The sequence below is a fragment of the Panthera onca genome, chromosome C2 (genome assembly GCF_046562875.1).
Source record: "Panthera onca isolate mPanOnc1 chromosome C2, mPanOnc1 haplotype 2, whole genome shotgun sequence".
Classification (NCBI taxonomy): Eukaryota; Metazoa; Chordata; class Mammalia; order Carnivora; family Felidae; genus Panthera; species Panthera onca.
Window position 1 is genome coordinate 60,056,524 of NC_138347.1, and position 27,509 is coordinate 60,084,032.

At 36.8% G+C, this 27,509-nt stretch overlaps 2 protein-coding genes and 1 non-coding gene across 4 annotated transcripts in view; 1 reads left to right on the plus strand and 2 right to left on the minus strand.

Annotated features, from left to right (window-relative positions):
- NAA50 (N-alpha-acetyltransferase 50, NatE catalytic subunit) lies at positions 1-27,123 on the minus strand. Of its 2 annotated transcripts, none has more exons than XM_060639975.3 (5): positions 26,762-27,123; positions 5,234-5,367; positions 4,690-4,809; positions 4,195-4,261; positions 1-2,972 (listed from the first exon to the last, which is right to left on the minus strand). In XM_060639975.3, exons 1-5 carry the CDS (start codon positions 26,767-26,769, stop codon positions 2,795-2,797), a joined length of 507 nt encoding a protein of 168 aa, XP_060495958.1. In that variant the 5' UTR covers positions 26,770-27,123; the 3' UTR covers positions 1-2,794. The 2 variants fall into 2 exon arrangements, with proteins under 2 accessions (XP_060495958.1, XP_060495957.1); XM_060639974.3 differs by having other exon boundaries at positions 5,234-5,370; positions 26,762-27,119.
- On the minus strand, positions 11,081-11,183 carry LOC132684457 (U6 spliceosomal RNA). The gene has a single exon (XR_009612672.1). It is a non-coding gene; the product is annotated as a U6 spliceosomal RNA (small nuclear RNA).
- A 106-nt stretch (positions 27,124-27,229) lies between the features above and the next one.
- ATP6V1A (ATPase H+ transporting V1 subunit A) overlaps positions 27,230-27,509 on the plus strand; it is a 65,127-nt gene continuing 64,847 nt past the window's right edge. The window contains exon 1 of the mRNA XM_081796580.1: positions 27,230-27,245. The gene's annotated coding sequence lies outside the window, so the exon portion shown is untranslated. The remainder of the gene's footprint in view (positions 27,246-27,509) is intronic.

Genomic DNA, 27,509 nt, shown 5'->3' on the forward strand with positions numbered 1-27,509 from the left:
TTACTACCAGAACATCACATAAGTTTATTTCAGATGTAACATCAATGTTAAAATCAACAAGTTTAATTTTTAACTGCACCAAGTAAACTTAGCCATTTAAGTATTTTTAAAGTTATTCCCTCCAAAAAACTGAGGGAGCTTTTCTTTTCCACCCACAAACCAGTTTCCCAATAGTTCTATTTTTGGAGAACTTTCAATTGATGAATAAATTGCTTTGGGGATATTTTAGAACTTCTTTCCCCAAATTAAAACTAATCTGGACAAATTATATATTGCATAGACTTCTCTACAGATTCTTTTCTTTAGAACCCAAATGCAATAACAAAACAGGATAATTTTTACCTATTTGCCCCACAGTAAAAACTATCTGTCCAAAAAAATATGGATATATTCTCTGATCTTCCAGTTAATAGGATTGTTTTACCTCAACAATTTTTACGTTCCAAAATAACCAACTCAACATGGGACATTATTTGAGTCTTTACCGACTCACAGGTGTATGAACTAGTGCCCAGCTCCTACGGCTTCTACATCCTCCTCTTCCTTAAATGGATGGAATTACTTAATACAAGTTTGACGTAGGACAATTAACCCTTTTCAAACATTTACAATTTAAAGTCATTATCTAGTGTGGAAAAAGAAAGTATAATGATAAGAAGCCTACACACTCCATTCAAAATGTAATTTTTTTTCCCTCCTTAAATAACATGTACTTAATTGTCATGAGGCAGCTATTCAGTTTTCAACAACCACATTTAGGGATACATTCATTGGACTGATAGTCCAGGTGAAACGGTTATAGAAATAGAGGCAGTGTCATCTCAGAAAACTCATTTATATATCAAAATCTATTTTGATATCTGGAAGTTTACAAAAAGGCTGAATTCTTCAAACTAAGTATGCCTTCTGTAACTCAAGCACTCTTCTGTTGGCAAGAGCAAGCTGAAGCTTATCCATGAAGGTAAAGGTGCTTAATGCCCTTTTTTTCTAAACTTGTATTTGGACTGCTTAAGAAATTGATACCCAAGAAACCAGCATGGTCTTTCTACATTTTTACTATCTTAAGATTAGAATCTTATAAACTCATTCAGCTATCTTCCTTTTCTATATTACTCTTGGCACTCAATTAAGACCATTGAAGTCTACTATACTTTGTACTTTCACATTCTCAAATAAGAACTTAAGATTACAAACTGTGCATAAACACTGTGTAAAATAATTTTGTCATTTAATATATTTGGAGAGATGAGACTTATATTATCAGAATTTACATGAGGATAAATATTACGAATCAAACTTTCTTTTAAAGACAAATGACAAGAAAATTCAAGCCCTGTGCATTGTTTTAAAGTCTAATGAGAACATTTCATGGGCCACCAGTATTGGCAATCTAGAGAATTTTAAATATTGGATATGGGACAATGGAGGAAAACATGAAAATTTCAGATGTCTCCTATCTTACAAAAAGTTATCAACCCATCCAAGCCACTCTCTATGTGCCAGAAAATGATCTGGCATAAACCAGTCAGGTCAGTAGAGGAGGTCACAGTGAAATCTGTGTTATTAACACTTCTAAACTTCTACTTTTCCAAGAATAGAAGCAATTTATTTAACAATTCCCCCTCCCCCAAATCCTTAAACTCATTATCATAGGCACAGAAAATAAGCAAATCTGGGATGTTCTCCAACAGATAAGCAATAGCACAGCTATGTTATTCTCAAAAATACTGTCTAGATACTCTCTCCTATATAATCAAATGCTCAGTGGCCATACTTTTAAGTCCGCATTAGCTGACATTAAATGCATTTATCGTGCCACAAATCCATCTAAGCTTCCTTTTAAGGTGTTTTTTAATATGTCCAAGAGACGATACCTGCTTCAGATTTATTTAGGGGTATTGACCTATAAGGACATCAACTCCCATTTTTAAGGTTAGACTAACTATTGTGGGTGTACTGAAGAAAAAGGACAGGAAAAAAAAGTAAATCACAACAAACCTCTTTAGGTCAGTTAAAGGCCATATCTCTAGCTGGGATATTAAAAAAAATTAATCTCACCAGCCCACACTCTAAAAGTTAATGCCACTAATAACAATCAACAGCAGGAAAAATAAACCTGCCAACAACCAGCCCACTCATGTAACTCAAATACCGAGACCAAAGTAAAACACTACCTACCCAAACTGTCCCACCCACCCTCAGCAAGGAAGAAAGAAATGACTGCTTAAAAAACAAAATAAGCTTAGTATTTCTTACAAGGATAACAATGGTCCAACTCCTGAGGTAACACTCAGAAGGACAAAAGGTGGAGTGAAGGCAATGTCTAGGGATTAGCATCCCACAGTCTTGAAAACCCAAAGTACCACAAACACACTAAACTTGTCTTTGAATTAGAGAACAAGATATTGCTGCTGTTTCTTTTTGTCTTTTGATATATACAACATTTCGTAGGCTCTGCCCTTCAATGTGAAAGCAGGACATAAAAAAAAAAATTGACACTGACACCCAAATTTTTGGGACCATATATATCTTAACTATGAAACCAAACAGATCTATACCTCCTCCTTCCTACAATCAAACCACCTCACAAAAATAAGAAAACTAAAACAATCCAAACATGATTAATTTTGAAAGTCCTTGGAAGTATTAAACCTTTTAGAGGAAGGAAAAAGAAAGAAAGGAGGACAAACAAGAACAAGGTAGGAGGGGGAAAAGAAAGATGGGGTAAAAAAATCAATGGGCCTCTCTTTTATTTGGCGACAAGCAAGTGCAAGAAAGTTCATTTCTAATTTGTTCAGTTGTCTGTCTTTTGCACATCTGCATTCTGGCCAGAAGGGACTTTGAGGTTTTTCTGCAGCACATGAGCATCTGCGGGCTCTATCCTCTTATAGTAGTTCTTCTTTGTCTCAATAATCTCAAAGCCAAACTTCCTGTAGAAGTCAATTGCAGATTCATTGCTGATCTGGACATGCCTAAGATATAAGAGGGTATCAGAAAAAAAAAAAAAAAAAAAAAATTAAGAATTCATCAGCTTTTGCGCATTCTGCAAATAGCTTCATATTGGTTGGAGCTGGAATACTGCAGACATTTGTTAGATTATCTTCACAATTACTAGATATCAACAAAGACTGAGTATTCATTTCAGAAAAACTTGGATGACAAATTTACACCTTTAACCTGTTACATCTTCAAGACAGCTGGCTGAATTTAGGAGACTCAAATAGGGTTTACTCTTACAATCAAGAAAGGGTAAAGTATCCTAGCTAGCATAACGTTTTTCATTGCAAGGAGAGAAAGGATTCCTGGAATTATAAATGGGTAAATAACCACAGGGATGATCCAATGACCATATTAATACATGCAGAAAAAAATGACAGAAAAATGATATATTGTCTCAAATGCCTAAATATAGCCTCTAATAAAAAAAAATGCTATTATTTTAAAAATAAATTTGAGCTTTGTCAATTACTCCTCAGAACAGCATGACATAATTTAATCTCTCCCAGTGCCAAAGTTAAAATGAGAATAATCTTAACATTGGTATTATCAGATAAATACTCTTTGATTTTGATTATTAAACTCTACTACTAATGAGCATGTCACTGAGAACCTTAAACAAAACCCAGAAAGCAAACAGATGGCACAAGAATAGTATTAACGTGGGGCGCCTGGGTGGCGCAGTCGGTTAAGCGTCCGACTTCAGCCAGGTCACGATCTCGCGGTCCGTGAGTTCGAGCCCCGCGTCAGGCTCTGGGCTGATGGCTCGGAGCCTGGAGCCTGTTTCCGATTCTGTGTCTCCCTCTCTCTCTGCCCCTCCCCCGTTCATGCTCTGTCTCTCTCTGTCCCAAAAATAAATAAAAAACGTTGAAAAAAAAATTAAAAAAAAAAAAAAAAAAAAAAAGAATAGTATTAACGATACTAATTCTTCAATTCTGAAGACTATAATTTTAATCTTGGTTTCATCCCTGTGACTTCAGAAGCTCCCACCCCAACACAATAAAGCAAAATGAGAAAGTTTTATCTCAGGTTCCTGATCTATTATTGAAACAAAACAAAAACTTCATAACCACTACTTCCATGCTTTTTCCAAAAGGCAATGAAATAAGGAACCAGATTTTAAAGTTTCCAGTAAAGATTTCTATTGCCAATTTATTAAATTCTTTACATAAGAACATTAAATATCATTTAACTTACAGATAGATGTTGTCAAAAGTGCCATCTTTTTCACAGATGTTTAAGACATGATTTAACATTTTCGTTCCTATTAACAAGACAAACAAGTAAGTAATCTTAGAAAAATAATGTTTATATTACACATCTAAATGCCATCTTACTGTTTACTGAATCCTAAAAGAATTTGAGGTAAACACCAGACCACCTGATTTTTGAAAAATTTGTTCTCTCCCTACTATCTACATATGTTAAAAACTGCTAGTAGAAAAGCAACCTTTACATACAAGTCCTTCCAGAGAAAAGGAAAACAGAAAAAGCAAAAGGGACATTGATGACAAATCTATATAGGGCTTCCAGGTGAATTAGGTTAATAAATAAAGTTATTTTCCGCCTTATATAATTCAGTAACTCTTTCCCAATACTCTCAAAAGAAATGGTTTCACTCATTGGGTCAGAAACAGTAATGATGTATTTATGCTTCTTTACACACACACACACAAAAACAAATAATTTTACCTATTCCTAGCCTTCGGTATGGTGCCAGACATCCTAGTGTCATGATGTAAAGTCTCTTCTGATTCTGTGAATGATCCACCCTACAGCACACTGCACCTACTGCAATATCATTGAAATATGCTGCCATGGAAAATGTAAAAATATTAAGTTCAAAAGACAGAATAACACATTTTATTGAATCTTCCTCCCCTTCTATAAGGGCTAAATTACTGCTATCATAGCATTAAATTTTATCAACTACTCTGAATAGCAAAAGCCTCAAAAATTTTCTACATCTTTTTACGGATTTAAGCATCTAGAGTAGACATATATGTGAAACATACAGGCACATACTAAATAAGAGAGAAGGTATTTAGCATTTTCTTTTAAAATTCAAATATTTTGTCTTGATTTCTCTGAGATCCTTCTCAAAACCTGGATCACCCCCATTTCCTCACTTGTAAAATAAAGAGATTAAATTAGTTAACTCTGCTCAAATATTAAAAACTAAGGGTCAAGAACACCAACAAAACAAATGAAATGAGAAAAGAAAAAACTATTATACCAAGTTTTGCTAGCTCGCCAACCTCCAGCACATCCTTGTAGAACTTGTCATTGTAGCTGACTGGAAAGATGACCTGGTTTAATCTCTTCAACTGTTTAATATTGTGTGGTGTCACATCTCCCAGCTCGATCCGGCTACTGGAACAAACCAAAATGTACTCAATAAAATATAATTAGCTTCATTTGTTAAGATAAACATACTAGTACCAAGTCTTTTTTACATAATTGATAAATCCAACCTTTCATACTGACTTTATATTCCTACAAAGATTACCATTTATAGGATTCTGCCAGCCATTCTATGCAGATTCAATTTGTAGCATTCATATGATTATATATTTAGAGACAAATATGATAAACAATAATTACTCAGAAGGCCAGACTAATAATCTACACAAATGCCAAAATCTTCCTTGTAGTTTACAGTTTTTAGACAACTATTACTGATCCAAAGGACTGATGAGACCAAATATTGACAAGGGGGTGGCAAATGGGATTCTTATAGTCTGCTGGTGAAAATGTAAATAGATACAGTATCTCTGGAACACAATCTAGTACTATGTATCAAAAACCTGAAAGGTACATCTTTGTCCAAGTCTATTCTAGAAATTTATTCTGAAAAATAATCCAAATGGACAAAAATTATATACATTGAACTAGGAACCACTACATCAGTTACATGGGGTGGTATTCAAAATCCAGATTCCTAGACCTCACACCCCACAGATTCAGAGGTAGAATCTATGGCAGTGGAACAAAGGAAAGGGGGGAGGGGGGAATCTATCTGAAAACTACTTATCAAGAATGCTACGGTAGCATTTCTGAAAAACCATTATGTAATCAAAACAATTGGTTCTGTGGGAAAAGGAATTAAATCTAAAATGATTCAGGCTCATAGTAAAAAAGTTGTTTTGCCTATAATTCTGTCAACAAAAGGATTTTTTTAATAGCTCAAGTCCATTTCTCCACCATAAGCTAAAGGTTGATCAAATGTGACAAGACAAACCTGAACAGCATCTACGCATATTATTTCTTCCTATTACCACTAGCAGTATCATTAGTGGAGTTGCTTAACATGCATTATTGGCCTTCTTAAAAACCACAACAGTAGATGATAAAATCCTTTAAAGAAAAGAAGATCAAACTGAAATAAAAATGAGTTGAAAAATAAAACAATCTGATGTCAACCAAGCAGCTAGATAATGTGGGTCCTACGCACTGGGTGCTAATTCCAGATCACAATGGCATTAGTCAACAGCAGGGAAGTACAGACAATACACCCTAATTGATCATTTGCATCATATGTACATAGGTTTTGAAAACTGTTGGGAGAAATAACTAAATGAGAATGTAATCTTCACACTTCTAAAATGGCTAAAAAAAAAAAACAAAAAAAAAAAAAAAAAAAAAAACCAAAAAACTAAGTGTCCTCAGCAGGGAACTGATTAAACAAAGCATGCATGATATGTTTATCTTATTACCACAAAAACATTGATATACTATTTTGGGGGGGGGGGGAGGGAGGGGCACAATCTAAATATATATAACATATAATAAAATAGCTTTTGTTAATATACAGAAAAAGCTTTAAAGCATTTACAAAAAACGTGTAGTCAGAATTGTGAGAGGCGCCTGGGTGGCTCACTGGGTAGAGCATTCAACTCTTGATCTTGGGGTTGTAAGTTCAAGACCCATGTTGGGTATAAAGATTATACTTAAACATACAATCTTTAAAAAAAACTTTTTTTAATTGTGTATAATTTTAAAAACACTATTCTCTGAAATGTTACAATTCAGATTATCAGAAAGTATGAATAAATTATAGTTCTTAATAACACAAAAACTTTACTACAGACCATTATGCTCATTTGGAACTTTAGCCTTCCTGCCTCAATTATTTCATTTTTATTACTTACTGTGCAACCACTCTTGCGTATCTTGATATTTTCTTAAGATCTGAGCACACAGTTTCTTAGTGGCCACACAAATTATTAAGAGGCCAACACCACAGTAAAAAATAGAGATTTCTCTGTTACACTCTTTTCCAATTTTAGACATATAATTAAATATAGGTAAATGGCCTAAGTATTTTATAACTAAAATGACTTCCCTCTGTGAGATTCAGGTGTTCTTTAACTAGGTTTTATCTCCCTAAGAACAACTCCCCTCTTCATAAAAGCACACCCTGGCTTTGTCTTCTTTAAGGCTGAAGGAAATAACATTTCACCCTAAGTCCTCTTCTAATTAAAACCTACTTAGGCTCACTTACCACCATCTACCACTCAGGTTTTTTACTGGTAGATAGTGTTATGCTGTAAAGTACAGAACATTAAAATACAGGGATCACATCTTACCTACACTATTCTTTTTTTTAGAAAAAGGATTCCTCCCATAATTAATACAACTATCACTTTTTTTTTTTTTTTTTTTTTTTTTTTGGTAAGAACATTTAAGTTCTACTCTCTTAGCAAGTTTCAATTATACCCACAGTGGTATCAACTATAGTCACCCTGTTATACATTAGATCCTCAGACTTTATTCACCTTATAGCTGAAAGTCTATACCTTTCTACCAACCTCTTCCTATTCCCCCCACCCTGGCAACCCCTTATCTACTTTGTTTCTATGAGTTTGATTTTTTTGTTGTTAGATTTCACATGTAAGCAATACCATTGTCTGGCTGGCTTATTTCACTTAGCAGAATGCTACTCTTTCACTGAGTATAACACCCCAAATTGAGTATTGCAATCAAAGAGTCAGTCTCCGTATTTTAAAACAATCACTGAAAAACTACATTATGAAGTCTAATAGTAAACAATAAAGAAAAACGTAACCTAGGAAGCCAACCTTCTAAATTATAGTGAAAGACCACGTGTTTTTCAAAGTTTAAGTATGATTTCTAGGTGGGGCGCCTGGCTGGCTCAGTTGGAAGAGTATGCAACTCTTGATCTTGGAGTTGTGAATCTGAGCCCCACATTGTGTGCAGAGATTAAAATAAATAAATTCATACATACATATAATAAACACTTAAAAGAAAAAAAAGAATGATTTCTAGGTAATCACCACACTTCAAGCATCTTTATAATTTTTAAAATAACAACCAGGTATTTCTTGACTTCATACAAAAGGAAAAGGTGGTTATGGTACAATGTGCTAGAATTAAACCAAATAAAAGTTAACTACTAAAAAAGTTTCCATCAGAGTAGGCAGAAAAAGCTTAAATACAGAACACTGTATTAAATCATTAGGGAACACCAGCTTAATCTTTCCCTGTCTAATCAAGTAAATAAATAAATAGCATGTCTTGATTAAAAAAAAAAGTCCATCACCATAGAAATTACTCAGGAAGTGAAAATCCTGTAAGACTACTAGAAATAAGTTTGATGTATATAGTCTCCCTATATTTTTCTGTGTGTGTGTGTGTGTGTGTGTGTACACACTTCAAAACAGAATTGGTATACTATGAATATCGTTTGGTGGCTGTTTAAGCATCTATTAAATATAACTTTGTCAGCAAAATTCACCTTCAAATACAGTTTAACTTTCATGAACATGATATGTCTGATTGAAATGTAATATTTCTGTAATCTTGACCACTCAGCTCTGAATTATTTTAAGATGTGGATATTCTAAATATATCAAGAGTAATAGCAATTTATAATTTAGCAAAGAACGTGTATCAAAAGCATAGAGTGCTATGCAGAAATGTTAAGAAAATGAGAACATGACTGCACACAATAAGATTTAGAAGTGAAAAGAACTTCTAAAGTAAGTCAAAAGGAATTCCAAAGTCTCTATTAGAAAATTAAACAGAGGTTTCATGAATTCTGTGAATTTGAAATTTTCTAAAGTTTTAATGAACATAATAGTTGCCTATTCAAAGCATAAACCGGGTCTATTTCAATAAATATTTGAACACCTATGTGCTAAAACCTGGAATGCAAAGGAGTTTATACCTAGTAGGAAATACAGGTATATGTATATATTGATCACACATATATTAACACACATTACATATATACATACATTACACATACATACATAATTATGTATATATATATATATATATATGAAACACAGTATCTTAGTAATAGCACTTGCACACAGTACAAAAGTAATACTAGAATAAAAGTGATCCTGGAAACAGATGTGAAGGGTGACTTAAGAGTTTGTTCTGTAGGAGGGTAAGAAATGAATTCTAAGGAGAGCATAGAACATGAACAAAATAGCAACGATGTATTCTCCAAACTACAGACAGTCTGATTTGGTAAAACAAACCTTACTGTGTGTACTCTGTGACAGTCTTCCTCACCAATGCATTGCCTGCAGAGGTGGCAGCCATCTCCTACTTGGCATCATGGCCACCCTCTGGTGAAGCCCAAGACGCTTAAAAAGTGGACCAAGAAGTTCATCCAGCGCCAGTCAGCTGATGTGTCAAAATTAAGCGCAACTGGCAGAAACTCAGAAGCACTGACAATAGGGTGCAAGGGCCAGATGCTGCTGCCCAACACTGCTAATGGGGGCAATAAGAAAACAGAGCACATGCTGCCTAGTAGCTTCTGGAAGCTCCTAGGTCACAATGTCAAGGAGCTTGAAGGGCAACAAATCTTGTTGATGGGCAACAAATCTTAATTGTGCAGAGACTGCTTACAATGTCTCCCCCAAGAGCCACAAAGCCATTGGGGAAAGAGTAGCCAGCTGGCCATCGGAGCCACCAATCCCAAAGCCAAGCTGTGCAGCAACGAAAATGAATAGATAGCTTATGTGCATGTCGCATTTGGGTTAATAAAACCATAAAATTACAAAAAAAGTGGGGGGGGGGGGGGAGGGACGCCTGGGTGGATCAGTCAGTTAAGTGTCTGACTTTTGATTTCAGCTCAGGTTATGATCTCCAGGTTTGTGAGACTGAGCCCTGCGCCAGGCTCTGCCCTGATAGCATGGAGCCTGCTTGGGACTCCCTCTCCCTCTCTCTCTGCCCCTCTTACACTCACGCTCGCTCTCTCTCTCAAAATAAATAAATAAAGTTAAAAAAAAAAAGTGTGCTTTGTGTAAATGTGGAAGCTGGGATTGGAGAGGAAGGAGAATCAATTTTATGAGGAGCTTGCACATCAAGATGGTACTTGCCGGTCTTCTCTATCTACACTTATTCTCTAGGTTGACAATATCATAATCTTATGGCTTTAATGCTGCCATCTTCCAAATCTCTCTCTGGCTTAAAGGTCACTCCTGAACTCCAAAGCATCTGTAGTAGACACCTCAAATTAAACATATCCAAAACCAGATCTCTGATCTTCCCAAAATCTGTGTCACCTGCAGCTTTCTATGTCGATAGCCTCTTTATCCTTAGCTGCAGGTTACTACTCTTACCTCCTTTAAATCTTTATTTAAATGATACCCCCAAGAAAGCTTATTCTGACAAACCTGTTTTTATTTCTTTATATTCCTGATAGGCTTTCTTATCAATCAAGATTATGTTTAGCCTTGAACAAAATTTCAAAGTGTTCCTTCTTACTCTTCAGTTCTGTCAATGTTTGCTTCATGTATTTTCAAGTTATATTACTAAGGGCATAAATTTGGGACTGTTATGAGTTGATGAACTGCTGTAATATTCCCTGTCTTAAAGTCTACCCTATTCATCAATACAGACATACTACTTTCTTCTAATCAATGCTGCATCATGTATCTTTACCATCTTTTACTCTCAACCTCTCTTTATCCTTATATTTAAAGTTTCTTTTGTGCACAGCATATACTATAGAGTTTCGTTCCTCTAATTTGACAACTGGAGTATATTTTTTTTACATAATTCTTCAAATATTATGCATTGTACATGTATTACTTTTACTTATTAAAATAGCATGAAAGAAAAAAGGGAAAATGTCATCACATTGAGTCATGCTAATCCTCACTGTATCGTTCCAATTTTAGTATATGTGCTGCTGAAGCAAGCACTTGACAACTGAAGTATCTGGTCTGTCCAGACTTAATATAATTATTGATGTAGTCTATTCCAATCCACCAGCTTGCAAATTTTCTGTATGTAACAACTATTAGTTGTTCTTTATTTTTCAAGCCTTTTGGGAGGGATCAACTTTCATTCTCAGCTTTTAAAAAGTATTATGGGCCCCTGGGTGGCTCAGTCAGTTAAGTGTCTGTCTGACTCTTGATTTTGGTTCAGGTCATGACCTTTTGTCAGATGAGCCATGTGTTGGGCTCCATGCACAGCCTGCTTGGGATTCTCTTTCCCTCTCTCTGCTTAACCACGCCCCCCCAAATAAACTTAATAACATGTCTTAAAGTTTACATAAAATTAAATCCGCTTTTTTCCTGTATAGTTCTACTTTTTACAACATGTATAATGATAGTTTTCAAGATATAGATACATCACCCCCAAAATCTCTCATGACCCTCTCTAGTTCAATTTTACCACCAGTCCTAGACAACCATTAATGTTTTCTGTTCCCCATATCTTTGCCTTTTCAAGAATGTCACTTAAATGGAATTACATAATACATAGCCATTTGCTTGATTTCATTCATTCAACATAATGCTTTTGACATTTACCACACTGTTTTATCAACAGTTCATTCCTTGTTATTGCTAAATAATATTCCATAGTATGGATATACTATGGTTTATCCTTGTGTTGAAAGGCATTTAGGTTTAGAGTTATTGGTGATTATGAATAAAGTTGTTATACACATTTCTCTATGGTTCTTGTGTGAACATAAATTTTTTTTTTATTTTTTTTATTTTTGAGACAGAGAGAGACAGAGCATGAACGGGGGAGGGGCAGAGAGAGAGGGAGACACAGAATCGGAAGCAGGCTCCAGGCTCTGAGCCATCAGCCCAGAGCCTGACGCGGGGCTCGAACTCACGGACCGCGAGATCGTGACCTGAGCTGAAGTCGGCCGCTTAACCAACTGAGCCACCCAGGCGCCCCTGAACATAAATTTTTAATTGCTTCTGAATAAATACCAAAGAGAGGTAACACTGGTTATAAATGTATCAGAGTCCCAGTTGTTCTGCATCTAGAATTTGGCACTGTCAACCTTTAAAAATTTACACTATTCTAATGGGTGTGTAGTGACATTTCATTGTGGTTTTAATTTGCATGTCTCTAAGTAACAAATGATGTTGTTATTATTATGCATTATTTCATGTATTTCTTTGCCATTGGCAGAATTTCTTCGGTAAAGGAGCTGTTCAAATCTTTTGCCCATTAAAAAAAAGTAGATTTCAAGTGTATTATGGACACGTCCTTTGTAAGCTAGTATACTGCAAATAATCTGAGGCCCCTTCCTACCTTTTACATCTTACTTTTTTTAATGTTTTATTTATTTTTGAGAGAGACAGAGTTCAAGTGGGGGACAGGCAGAGAGAGAGGGAGACACAGAATCTGAAGCAGGCTCCAGGCTTCATGCTGTCAGCACAGAGCCCAATGCAGGGATCAAACTCACGAACCGCAAGATCATGACCCAGGCCCAAGTTGGACACTAATTAACTGACTGAGCCACCCAGGTGCCCCTATTTTTCTCTTAAATAGCCTTGAGGTATAATTTATAAACCATAAAATTCATGGGTTTTTTTTTTTCCCTTAAAGCTTAGAGAGAGAGAGAGCGAGCGAGCGAGCGAGCGAGCGAGCGAGCAAGCACGGTGAATCAGGGGAGGGGCAGAGAGAGAGAGGGAGAGAGAGAATCCCAAGCAGGTGCCATGCTGTCAGTGTGGAGCCCAGCGCAGGGTTCAAACTCACAAACCCTGAGATCATGATCTGAGCCAAAACCAAGAGTTGGATATTTAACCAACTGAGCCACCCAGGCACCCCTGAAATTGTTATTTTAAGCGCACAATTCAATGATTTTTAGACTATTTACAGACATGTGCAACCATAACCTCAATTCAGCTTTAGAACATTCACATCACACCCCCCAAATCCCTTGTGCAAATCTGAAGCAAATGTCCTTTCCTACCCAAAGTCAGTCACTAAATCTACTTTCTTTCTATAGATTTGTTTTTCCTGGACATTTCATATAAATGGAATCATACAATAAACATGATCTTTTGCACTGCACTTTTTTCATGTAGTGTGTTTCTGAGGTTCATCCATGATGTAATGTGTCAGCAGTTGAACAATATTCCATTGTATGAATATACCTCATTTTGCTTAGGCATTCACCACTTGATGGCCATTTAATAATATTTACTTCATGGGCCATTATAAATTACACTGTTATGAGTATTGCATACAAGTCTGTGTGTGGACATAAATTTACTTTCTCTCTGGAGATACCTAGAAATGAGATTGCTGGGTTGTATGGCAAATATGCTTAACTTTTTAAAGAAACTGCCTTTGGTAGGTAGAATAACAACCCCCAAAGTATGTCCATGTTCCAATCCTAGCAATCTTGACTATGTTATTTTACATGGAAAACGCACTTTGCAGATGTGACTAATACCTTGAGATGGGAAGATTAACCAGGACTACCTGGGTAGGCCCAAAATGTAATCACAGAGGTCCTTCAAAGTATAAGACAACAGAAGCAAAAGCAAGAGATTTCAAGATGCTACACTGCTGGCTTTGATGAAGGGCCACAAAACAAGGAATGCAGGTGGCCTACAGAAGCTGAAAAGGCAAGAAAATGGATTCTCCTCTAGAACTTCTGTAAGAAACACAATGTTGTATTAATTTCCTAAAGCCACCTTGACAAATTACCACTCGATGGCTTAAAACAGAAATTTAGGGGCGCCTGGGTGGCTCAGTCGGTTAAGCGTCCGACTTCGGCTCAGGTCACGATCTCGCGGTATGTGAGTTCGAGCCCCGCGTCGGGCTCTGTGCTGACCGCTCAGAGCCTGGAGCCTGTTTCAGATTCTGTGTCTCCCTCTCTCTCTGACCCTCCCCCGTTCATGCTCTGTCTCTCTCTGTCTCAAAAATAAATAAACGTTAAAAAAAAAAACAAAAAACAAGAAATTTATTCTATGGAAGTTACAGAATCTGGAAATCCAAAATCAGGCCAGCAGGGCCATGCTCTCTGGATTTGGACTGGATAGAATTCCTTGCCTCTGCCAGCTCCTGGTGGCCTCAGATGTTTCCTGGCTTGTGACAGTAACAACTAATGCGTTTCTCCATCTTCACATGGTGCTCTGTGCATGTGTGCCCCGCCTCCTCTTCCTTTAAGGACAATGGCCACCAGATTTAGGGCCTACCCTAATCAAGTATGACCATCTTAATTACATCTGCAAAAACCCTATTTCTAAATAAGGTCATGTGCCAAGGTTCCAAATAAACATGAATGGGGGTGGGGGTACTATTTAAAACACCATTCATACTAATACCTTGACTTTAGCTCAGTAAAACCCATTTCAGACTTTTCACCTCAAGAACAAGGTAACAGATTTGTGGGGTTTTTTTTTAATTTTTTAATTTTTATTTTTCAGACAGAGAGAAAGTGGGAGAGGGGCAGACAGAGAGAGGGAGACACAGAATCTGAAGCAGGCTCCAGGCTCTGAGCTGCCAGCACAGAGCCTGACACGGGGCTCGAACTCACAAGCCAGGAAATCATGACCTAAGCTAAAGTCGGATGCTCAACCGACTGAGTCACCCAGGCGCTCCCAGATTTGCGCTTTTAAGCCAATAAGTTTGTAGTAATTTGTTATGGTAGTAATGGAAAACACTGCTAAACTGTTTTCCAAAGTGGCTGCACCATTTGCATCCCTACCAATAACAGTTTCTCCACATCCTCACCAACACTTTTTATTGTCTCTTTATAGCCATTTTACTAGTGTGAAGTGATAATCTCACTGGATTTGCATTTCTCTAATGACTAATACTGTAGAACATCCTTCTTTATGGTTATTAGCCATTTGTACACCTTCTTTGGTGAAATGTCTATTTAAGTATTTTGTCCCCGGTCTAGGCCTGAGAATAAACCTACTATTTTAACATTAATTAATAAAAGAATTCCCATTTTTATACTGGATTACTGAGTTGTAAGAGTTCTTTATATCATATATATATATATATATATATATATTTATTTATATTTATATATTTTGGGGACAAGCCCTTTATCAGATATATAATTTGCAACTATTTTTGCCCAACTTTTGGCTTCCCTTTTCATTCTAACAGTGTACCATACTAGTGTAAACTGTTACTTATAGGGGGAACTGGAAATTCTCAGTATCATCTTCATAAATGTAAAGCTAAAACTATTCTAAAGTAACTTTGTTTTTTCAAAAAGAAGAAGGAACTGTCAGATTAAGAGATGATAAAGGGACACCTGGGTGGCTCAATCAGTTAAGCATCTGACTTTGGCTCAGGTCATGATCTTGTGGTCCTTGAGTTCGAGCCCTACATCAAGCTCTGTGCTGACAGCTCAGAGCCTGGAGTCTGCTTTGGATTCTTTGTTGCCGTGTCTCTCTGTACCTCCCCCACTCACATTCTGTCTGTCTCTCTCTCTCAAAAATAAACACTAAAAATTAAAAAAAAAAGATTATGAGATATTTCAGCCAATGAAAACGTGTGGACCTTTTTGGATTTTGATTTGAAAAAGACATTTACAAGACAAATGAGAAAAAGCAAATACAGATTGGGTGTCAGATCTTAAGATGATATTAGATGTAACAGTATTAGAATTACTTTTTTTTTTTTTAATTTTTTTTTTTAACATTTATTTTTGAGACAGAGAGAGACAGAGCATGAACAGGGGTGGGGGGGGGGTCAGAGAGAGGGAGACACAGAATCTGAGCCACCCAGGCGCCCCTAGAATTACTTTTTTAAAAACGTCCTTCCATGACAAAGATTCATACAGTAGTATTTACAGATGGAATGGGATAGTATGTCAAGAATTTCCTTTGAAGTACTCCAGCGAAAAAGGGAAACTACTAGTAAAAGATGAAAGAACATGAGAATTAATATTATTCATTGGAACTGAATGCATTGAGGGCTCAATGCACTATTTACTTTTGAAGATGTCTGAAAATTTCCGTAACAAAAAATAAAACAAACATACGTTACTTATTACATAAGGAACTACAAGCTGTAATATTTTGCATTTATGTTAAGTTTTGTAGCCAACTCTGTCCAAGAAAGAACAAACACTAATTTTGATACTAAAACTCATAGCAGAAAGCATCTGATGCTTTATTCTCTATTTGAAAAACAGTAAAAGGCAAGAATTTCAAACCTTTAACAACCACAACCCCTCAACTGCCAGCTGTACCAAGCCTCCAGTTTGCAGAAAAGCTGAATGAGAGCTGGATGAAAATGAGCCTTCCATTCTGGTATAGGCTTCCTTTTATAAATTCGTAAGTCTCAGGATAGTCTGTTATACAGTCTTTACTTTTGGTGTAAATGGCCTACATGTTCTGACATTATTTTTTTTCCCCATTAAAACTACTATCAAACATTGTTTTGGTAAGATTTATCATTTGAAAAATTATTTACAAAATGTAGTTAAAAAAAATTTTTTAATATTTATTTTTGGGGGGGGAGGGGCAGAGAGAGGGAGACACAAAATCTGAAGCAGGCTCCAGGCTCCATCTGAGCAGCACAGAGTACAATGAGGGGCTCTAACTCATGAACTGTGAGATCATGACCTGAGCCGAAGTCCAGCGCTTAACCAACTGAGCTACCCAGGCGCCCCTATATAATGTAGTTTAAACGCTACCTAATGTGATTAGAAGCAATGTTGATATTAGGTAGATAAAAACAGATACTAGAGGGAATGCATGCAGAGTTTTTCCATTAATTTAACTCATAAGGAAAAATCCCCTTTTGTAACACATCACTTTGAGAGTTATTTCCTGGAATAAAAATACTGCATAATATACATCCTCTGATTATGTGAACATATCACATTACCAAGAATATCATAGTGAGGGGCACCTAGGTGGCTCACTCAGTTAAGCGTCTGCCTCTCAATTTTGGCTCAGGCCACAATCTCATGGTTCATGAGACAGAGCCCTGTATGGGCTCTGCACTAACAGCAAGGAACCTGCTTCGGATTCTCTCTCTCCCTCTCTCTATACCTCTCCTGCTCATGCACACTTTCTTTCCCTTCCTCAAAAAAAGTATCATAGTGAATTAGAACATTTAAAACCACAACTACTAAAAAAAATACTTGAACTTTAGGGGTAAACGAACTGGAGCCCATGAAGAAGTCTGAGAAACAATTTTCAAGAGAGGAGGGATAAGGTCTGGAGAAGTAGTGTCACAAAATCCAAGAACGGATTCCAAACCTGGCTATACACCAGAATCACCTTGCCAGTTAAAAACTCAGATTTCCACATCCCACCATGGAATCTTTAATGATTAAAGCTTCTTATATCAACCACACAAATTTAATACCCACCTAAGTTAATAAACTTCCCACTGCACTGCATATGTGTAAATTTCCATATCCAAGTATTCCAGTGAGGGAAAAAGAGGCTAACGGTCACAGAGAAGTGGATTTCACATAAAATATGGAATCATTTTCCTTATGTAAGTTAACAGTGTATTACACTATAGCTAGTATTGAGAGCTAGTCTCAAATTCAAATCAGCCTGACTCTTGAAAAATGGTTTTTAATCACTACACTGTTTACTTACTTCAGGTAAGATTTCAATGTAATTTAACAACACAAACTATCTTAATTTATCAGTTTAGGACCTCTATTCTGTAGATAAGCCTCAAATTCCTGGACTAAAAGTCAAATCTGCTACATCTAGTAGACTCAACAGTTTGTTTTTAATTTAAGTTGGTTGCTAATATTTAAATCAGAAGCTTTTACATAAAGCCTACATTTCTGGCCTTTTTTTTTTTTTTTTTTTACTCATTTACCTTATCTGCCTGTTCCTGGGTTCCTGTTGGCACTAGTTTATAACCCTAACTGTAAAAAACTGAATATAGTAGTAATTAAACAAACTGAATTATTCTTTTGGCTCAAGTAAATTCATGTGACACGTTATTTTTTTGTTTTTCAAATCCGTAACAAACCCCAATGTTTCTTCATACCAAAGATTTTAGAATAAGATCTAAAAGGGGGAGGAGGATGGTGAATGATATAGCAAAAGTGCCCTTGTATATCAAGTCCTTAGATTTGGAACACAGCTACTGGCCTCCTACTTTATACAGCTTGTTAGTTATTTGTTTGTATCAGCACCAGAAGATGAATCTGTTACTCTGTCAAATCTCATACCATCTTTGCACTTAAAATATGGTAGCAGAAAACCTTTTTTTTTTTTCATTTATTTTGAGAGAGAGAGAGCGCATGCACACAAGCAGGAGAGAGTCAGAGAGAGGGAGATAGTGAATCCGAAGCAGGCTCTGCACTGTCAGTGTAGAGCCTGATATGAGGCTTGAACTCACGAACCAGGAGATCATGACCTGAATGGAAATTCAAATGCTTAACTAGGTGCCCCTGTGGTAGCAGCAAAACTTTACCTGTGGCTTAAAACAAACACTGTGTCACAATGAGATAATGCATATTAAGTATTTGGCACAGCAACATCAGATAATAAGCACTCAAATGTTTTTAAGCTATTAAAAGTAATGTCAATTATGCCCATAATTATAAAAACAAAATTTAGTGGCAATATTCTGAAGGGCCACAAGATGGAGATATGACTACACAAAAGTAGGCCTTTCTCTATAAAGTCTGACTTTTTAAGTTACATTGAAGAGAAAATGAATAACTGTATAAAACTTAAAGCCTAACCATTTATATTTTAAATGAGTACTGAGTACACCTCAGCACAAAATTTTAACTGCTTGGTCATTTCTTGTGCAGAGTGTTTGATCTGGAAGGGAACTTGGAAGCCACTGGGTCCATTCCCCTTCATTTCACAGATGATGGGACTGAAGCCCAGAGACAGATGTACCTGTAAATTATACAGCCAATTATCAACAAAGCTAGAACCAGGCCTATGTCTACACATTACCATTATAGTGCAAGATCAGCCACCCATGACTCCCCTCAAAGGAGTCCTTTTTACTCCTCAAGGTTGAAATACCAAACCTGAAACACTTATCTAAGGTATACTAATGATAAAAGGGATTTGCATAAAACTTGGGCTTAGAGTAGGTAATTACCTTAGCTAGCATTAATCTGGTTCTACACTCAAATAAATCACATAAAAGATAAATTCCTTTAACTTACAAGTCCACTGAGCATTTATCAAAGCACAGCTTAAATACTAATTGTTCAAGAAGTCTTAACCTGTCATCCCGCTGAGATTTCCACCTCATCTATATTATACTGTTTGTACCCTTCCTAGGCACAGTATCTCTGTACCATTCTAAGCATTTATTTTTATACCTTACCTCTTCTACTGAACTATAGAACTTAGGGTAGGACCTCAAATATTTCAAGGAATTGATGAATTACTCCCAGTAAGTCCAAGAATCTCTAGGCCTTTAATTTAACTGATGGGCTTTCTCTCATCTAGATTTTAGAGCAGTTTCTCAATCTTAGTACTACTGATATTCTCTCTGGGCTGGATAATTCTTGGTTGTGAGGGGCTCTGTGGTGGAGCACTGTACGATATTCAGCATCATCTCTAGCCTCTACCCACTAACCGTTCCACCCCATTATGACAACCCAAAATGTCTCCAGACATTACCAGATTCGCAGGGGGGAAGGTGTGACCCTCCTTGAGACTCACTATTTTGGAGGTTTTACAAGTATCAAAAAAGTGGTGGTGAGTGGATTAGCTCTGCAAGCTGTGTGAGTGCAAGAATCAAGTGTGCAAAAATCTCAGCAATTATTTGCTGGGATACTAGAAGTGTTAAACACACATCAGATATAACCTACTTAAATAACCTGAAATGAAATAACTTAAATAACCTGAAAATAACCAAATTATCCTTTGAAAAAATGTTGTGTGATCATCCATCCATACATTCAATTAAGAGAACTCCTTCCCAGCTATGGCTTTTCCCTTACTACCTCCTAAATGTTTTTACTTCCAAATCTCTGAATCCAAACACATATTCCCAACTGCTTACTAGTTATCTCTACAGGAATCTCAAATTCAACACATTGAAAACTGAACTCATCATCCTCTATAGGAAATTGGAACACATATCTCTATTCTCTATTTTTAGGAATAGTCCCATCACCCATCCAATATAAAAAACTTAGTTTTAGATGTACTCTTACATCCCATTTTAATCCCTGTTAATTCTGCTCGCCAAATATCTTCATAACCTATTTTTACCTATATCCCTTCTCTAAGCAGTATGCTTCAGAGCATCATTTCAACACAAATTCTAATGGCTTAATTAAGGGAAATAAGACTAGAACGGAGACAAAGCCATCACAACACACTCAGAATAATCTTTTGAAAATACAAATATGATCACTTTATTTCTAATGCTTAAGATCTTTTAAGAGCTGCATATAATCTGCCAAATGAAATTCGAATAGCACTGCAAATAAAGCCCTCATCACCTACGTATGGCCACTGGCCTCACCCTACCTCTCTCCCACCAGTTTTTGGCCATATAAAGCTACTCAAAAATTCCAGAACTCACTGAGCTTCCTTGCCTTCTTGATTCACCTCTGTAATGGTTTTTTCATTAGTAAACTAAAGATACTATACCTATAAATATATTAGTAGACTATGGGTGCTATCTTAGAGCTATTGTGGGATTGAGAACCTATGGTCTGGTATTAGGTACCTATTAAAAAAAAAAAAAAGTAAAAGTGCCATGAGGGGGAGGGATGGGAGAGCAGGTCTCAAAAGGCAGACACAAGAGCAAAATGAAGAAAGCGACTTAAAAGAGAACAGTTCAAATATGCCCCATGATTCCAAACTTTTGTTTCTTGGTATCACAGAAAAGTTACAGCTGATAAGAAACCAGGGATGGCAAACGAGTGACACACATGCCATAGCAGTCATGGTAGATATTAATAGTCAATGATATCACTTTTTTTTGGCAATCTGAAAATTCATCAAAGCTATCAGCAGATTAAATACTGATAAAATATTATCAACAGACTAGAAAGGGCACATGAATTTCAACCTTTAGTTGTTCCTGTTCAGGTTCAAGCTGTTCTCTTTAAAGACAAAGAAACCAACTCCCAGAGGTAAAAAAAACCTACTAGAGAGCCTACTGCTAACTATTGTTAATGGCACACTGAACTATAAAACGTGGTTGCTTTTAGTTCAATGTTTTTTGCATTAAAAATAAGTCTCCTTTATGAAAATAAATTATGCTATGAATAACAATCTATACAGATGGGGGGGGAATCCAAGTATATATTTAAATATATTTTAGTTTTCTGGAAAGAGAAATAAATGTTTAAAATGCTGCTAAGTACAATTCTCTTTGCTTACACTAGTTTAGCAAGCTCTGTAAAAAATTTCTTCTCATGTTCTAGGTCCTAAACTGGCATCACTCTGACAATATTCACTAATTTGAATGTCTCAACCCCATTTTCTAAATACTATATTTGACTGTTTTGTAATTTGAAGTCAAAACACAATCAATATCCAAATTGATAAGCTATACAAGTAATAGGTAAGCCGCAAAGATATACAAATGGCCAGTAAAAGTGGGAAATGTCCAACCTAAGTAATCAAATTAACAGTAACAAAAAAAGGTGGGGAGAGAAATACCATTTATCATCTAACCAGCAAAGTAAAATTAAGAGTTAAGACTATTAAGTGAGTATGTCCCCAAATCCAACCTGTAAAGAAATCATTTTACAAATGCTCAACGTATGCTACTCATCCCAGAAAAAGGTAATTTATACCACTGATGGATGAAACATCTTCCTCCATTTCCTTATTTTCTGCAAGTGCCCCTCCCCTTCCCCATTAGCCCTTGGAGAAGAAAAAGGCACTCACACACCATTGGCAGTATGAACTGCCACTATCTTTCTAGAGGTCAATTGGCAACAAATATCAGAGATTTTAAAATGCCAGCACCTTCTGATCCAAAAAATTCACTTCTAGGGAATTATCCAAAAGAAATAAGAATGTGTATCAAGTAGTTTTATACACAAGCATTTACTGCCATACTATCGAGGACTGAGAAAAAGCCTCTGGACTTCAAAAACAAGGGTCTTCTACTAACAGCTTCAGCCATGATAGAAGCAGAATTACAGATCACCCTAGCTCAGGAAAGGCAAATGCATACTTCCAATTTATCCCTTCTCCATCCATAGCAGACAAAGTAAGTGGATTACAATATTTTAATCTAAAACCAAGAGTGACCTCAGAATCCTTCATCAGAGGCATAACCAGTCATACACTATCTGTTGGCCCACAAACTGCACATTTACTATTTAGAAACTCCATCTGAAAATTGGATCCTGAGGAAAAAGATCATATTTTACACAATTTTTATTTTCAGAGTCTCGTCCAGCACTGTCCAAAATAAATACAATTAGAGTCACAGATGTAATGAAAAAATTTCTAGTACCTACATTAACAAGGCAAAAAACAGATGAAATCAATTCAACGTGTAATCAAAATAGAAATTATTAATTTCCCTTTTTTAAAAAATCTTTTTTTATACCAAGTCTTTTAAAAATCCAGTGTGTATTACACTGCATATCTCAATTCAGATGCTAATTTTCCTCTCAAATATTTTATTTATATTTACATTTCACAAAATTTATAGTAGATTCACATATCCACATTGTTCCAAACATACCAAAAAATTGTCCAACAACTTTGAGTATCAGTTTTTAAATTTAAAATTGTAATTAAAATTTAAAATTTAGTTTGTCAGTAACACACACCACATATCAACTGCTCAACAGCCAAATGTAGCTAGTCACTACTGTATTAGACAGGACTAACATTTTCCCAATAAGTTAGGCAGTGAATGCATATAGAAACTGATGGAAGAGATCAGATCAAGAGAAAGCAGTGTTCATGATAGGACAATTACATAGTTTTGTAGTTATTAAACTGTAATACACACAATTTTCATTTCTATGATGAAAAGGAAGTTTCTATCAGTTGCAACTGGTATTTAATGGTTTCTGTAGGCTGCGCTTAAAAAAAAAAAAGGTATTTAAATAAAGAATTGAGAAGTTTTATCTTTTTAGATGGCACAAAGCTGGAAGCCATAGCTAATACCTGGAAGAGAAAATCAGAAGTCAAAAGATTTCCACAGGCCAAAATTGAAAACGTAAGCAAAGTGAAAGTTAATACAGATGTTAGTTTGGTCCAGCAAAAGCACTATCTTTGAAAGATAATGCTTTATATGGATAACCTTTAAAAATCTTTTTCAACCCAGAAATTCTTAATTATTCTTCGTGTGTTCAGAATTTTACCAACAACTGTCCATGATTTTGGGGAAAAAAATCACAACACTGATGTCAACACTGCATTAGTCACCAGTGCACACATCTGTATTGGTAACAGATCTACTTTCTAAATTATATAATGATGCTATTTACAAACAGATGCAAACATCTAATCTCATGACTTATGATGTAGTTGTACCTGGTCATTTACCTATTGAAAATGAAATCTTATAGTTTATTTTCCCTTTATTTCTCCCTTATATTGATTAGGTCATTTTATTGATTTTCTAAAACAAATCATGGTACAGGTAGGTTATATTTTATGTGAATTCATCTCAATACAGCAAGGAACATTACAAAATATTTTAAAATCCAGTATCTCCATCCACATCCCACAAATTATTGGTTTCATAGAAGCTTGGAGTACAAATTGGAGGTTTACAAAGGTTCCTGAATTCTCCTTCAGACTCACTGCCTGTCCCCCAACAAAAACAGCAATACAACCTTAAAAAACCTGTTTTATTGAAGTACAGAATTTGTATGGTAAAGGGCACAAATCTTGTTCACAGTCCAATGATTTTTCAAACATACATATACATCCATGCAATCAATATCCAAGGTAAAGATAGAGAATATTTCTAGCACTTCAGAAAACTCCCTTGTGCTATCAAAGATAATCATTATTCTGAGTTCTTCAACATAGATTCCTTTGACTGCAGAATCTTTGATTTTAATATTTTAATTAGTAAACTACACTGTTCTGTATACTATACTTATATTATTGTCATCTACTTTCCCATCTTTGCATGTATTCACACCTTGTTAAAGACATTTTTATTAGAATTTATACCCCTTTGCTACAATTGAAAGGTAAATGAATTCAGTTTTACTTTCTATTATACTAATTATATTGCCATCTCTGTCATTGCTGTGACTTCTTGCTTAAATATCACCTTCCATAGAGAGGAATAATAGATAAAAAGGAAACAGTATCTTGTAATATACCTCAAATTTCTAGACCATGCAAATAAATACATGCAGTAATGAAAAACTGGAAATTTATCTACTTTCCTACGGAGGAAAGGCAAATGCATGCCAACACAATGGAATGTCTTCCTGCTACTACCAATAAAAACTAAGTAAAAATATGAAGAAAAATCAAATAGTAACTTTAAAAAGTTTGAAAATGATAGTGAATATAGGCAACAATATAAAACATTTAAATAGTAGATTGAGTTAGAATTAGAAGTTCTTCAAGAGTCAGGACTATAACGCTAACCACCTTGTGTATAATGATACAAGTCTTTGAACTCAAGGATCTTAGAATCTTTCAAATAATGCCTATTATCTTCATTTGTTCAGTGCCTTAAATCAAGACTTAGAAGTGAAAAACATTTTAAAGTCCCATCTTACCTGGGAGTTAGTTCATTTGGGAAGTTAAAGGGACTATTCACAGGAATAGTGAAATCATCTTAAAAATTTACCATTAGGAGGAACGCAACTTTAAGCTCCCAATCTTAAGTGATAGGAACTAGACTTAAGGACTCTTCATTCTCTAAATTTGGCCAGTTACTCGTTTCTCGGGATTTGTTACCATCATGTTGTTACACATATAAAACACCATTTTAAATAAAGAGCTAATTGCCTCATGAGTGTATTAACTGAAGGAAGATTGTGAACAATATCATTGGTTGACCCCATTTCTATTGCCAAGTTAGGTATCAGAAAGAACATTACACCCTAGCAAGACAGAGTTAGACCAAGGATTTTGGCTCTAAACACCCAGAATAATTTCTTGGAGGCCTTCCTTTATAAATCCATGCAGAGTCTCAACCGTGGGAACTATTCAGCCTCATTTTTAGTACTCTTAACAGAACAAGAGAAGTATTGCTCGCTGATGAGAATACAAAAATGAGTAAGAAACAGCGTCCATACTAAAGGGAAAAAAAAGAAAAATCTCACTAAATTATATTGGATCATATATAAAATAGCCAAACTTTCTAGTTCATGATTCAAATACTACAAATACTTCCCATACCTCAATTAATATCCTGATTGGAACTCTTTAGAATTTGACGTGAAATAGTGCAGGTACTATAAAAAATTCATTATTCCTAAATTTTAGTGCAAACCATACAATTAAGCATTAGAATGGATTTCCAATATTTAAAGCAAATCAGAGCAGGGAATCATATTACAGACCTAAGGCCAAATTAAACTTTCTTGGACCTCTTCGACCCCACACACATATACATACCAAGATAATATTCAGAGCCTTGTTTTAGGCAGCATGAGATTATTTCGAAAGTTGACTTTTATTTCATACCCAAAAGGCTGAACAGTTTGGAAGCTCGAACATAGTTACAATTCTTTGACTAGCTACAATAGAAAAAAATCTCAGAAAGCTTTTAAAACTGATAAAAGGAAGGCTTCAAAAACGGTTTTGATTTAGGAAATATTCTCAAACACTGTTACGTAATTAATATTTTAACAGTATGTAATTTAATAGTAAGGTGACATCATCCAAATGGGAAGAGTTGAACCAATATAAACCCTAATTTGATCCAAGAGGAAAACTATGAAAGAGTATTAATTTTTCTAATCACCTGAAAAAAGCTTCTGAGGAGTAACCAAGAACCCCCTCACAGCACGGGGGCAATAGTAAACTACTGGAGCAATAGCTCCACCTACTGATCGGCAATACTTCCTTAAACATTTTGGCACCCCAACACTACAGAGCTCACGCTCTCTCCCCCTCCTCCACTCGCTCTGACCCAACCCAAATCCAGTTGAGTCACTAGCTCTTAATACTCATCCGATGCTCTTTATTCCAATTCCTTCTCCCTCCAGAAGGTTCTGTCCAGCTCTCAAGTGTAAATAAGACTGAAAGGTGTCAAAGACCGCAGTTCCTAGCGTTGAGCCTCGGTCTAAAGAGGACAACCAGATCACTCCACTTGGAGTGGCGGGCCGGGGGTGGCTCAGTCGTCCGCTCCCAAGTAGGAGGCCCAAGGAGCCTCACAAGAGCTTTCCCCTGTTGCCCCCCTCGGCTGCTAGTCTCCGCTCAACCCACACTCGTCCTCCGGGCCGACATCCTGCGTTCCCCGCGTTTTGCCCCTGCTGCCCCTTCAGCCCGCCAAGAGCCCGCGCCGAGCATCCGCCTCCTCCGTTGAGCAGAGAGAATCCCAGAAATCTCCCTCCGCCGGGTCTTCGCCCAGAGTCTCTCCCCTCCTTCGCAGCCCCTCTCCCCCCGCTGGCCGGGCCCTGCCCGGCTGCCCTTCTCACCCTTTCATCTTCCCCGCCTGCTGAGGCCGTTGTTACCGCGGATATCAACGCCGTTGTCGTCGCCGCCCTGAGCTCTCTGCGCCCTCAGTTCGGGCCACTCAACCCCCACAAGCCGGCCTCCCCACCTAGGGCAGGGAGCTGAGCGAATGACGGAGGCCGCGGGAGTCGAGCGCAGCCCTGCGTCTCCGAAGGGGGCGGGAGTGTCTCCCGCCGCCGCGCTGTGCCGCCGCTTCTCCACACGTGCACACCGGGCAATCGACTCCCGCCCGCGGCCGCCGCCAGCCAGACCCGCCGCCGCGCTGTGACCTTTCACCCCGCCCCCTCTGCGCGCCGGCGCGCCGGCCGCCTCGCGCGCAGCCGCACTGCTGTTCTCCGTGCACCCTTCCCCCTCTACTTCACGACCTCCATTTTCCTACTGGGCTGTGGCTTCTCGCGTCATCTTTCTCCTCCCATCCCTTACGACACTACTTGTGGGGCTTGCCCGGTAGGCCCTGGCGGTAAAATCCGGATTTTTCCACCCCTCCCTCTCTTCTCTCACTTTAGCCAGATCTACCTTTCTCGACCCCGTTCTTCCAGTGGGTAGTCTCTAGAATGACCTTCAAACACTGTCTCCTAATAAGATTTTATAAAGATTGTTCTTCTAAATGTAAAGAAATCTGGGGTAGACTCAAACTAATGAGATGTTTTTAAGACTAGCGTAATTAACAATCGGCCAGATAATTTGGCCTCCGTCCAGCACGATCCAAAT

Coding starts and splice junctions, on each gene's coding strand:
- NAA50 (XM_060639974.3), bottom strand. Junction 4,810..5,233: donor TGGCGAGCTAGCAAAACTTG/GTATAATAGTTT, acceptor TTTCCATGGCAG/CATATTTCAATGATATTGCA. Junction 4,262..4,689: donor ATACCGAAGGCTAGGAATAG/GTAAAATTATTT, acceptor TCTTGTTAATAG/GAACGAAAATGTTAAATCAT.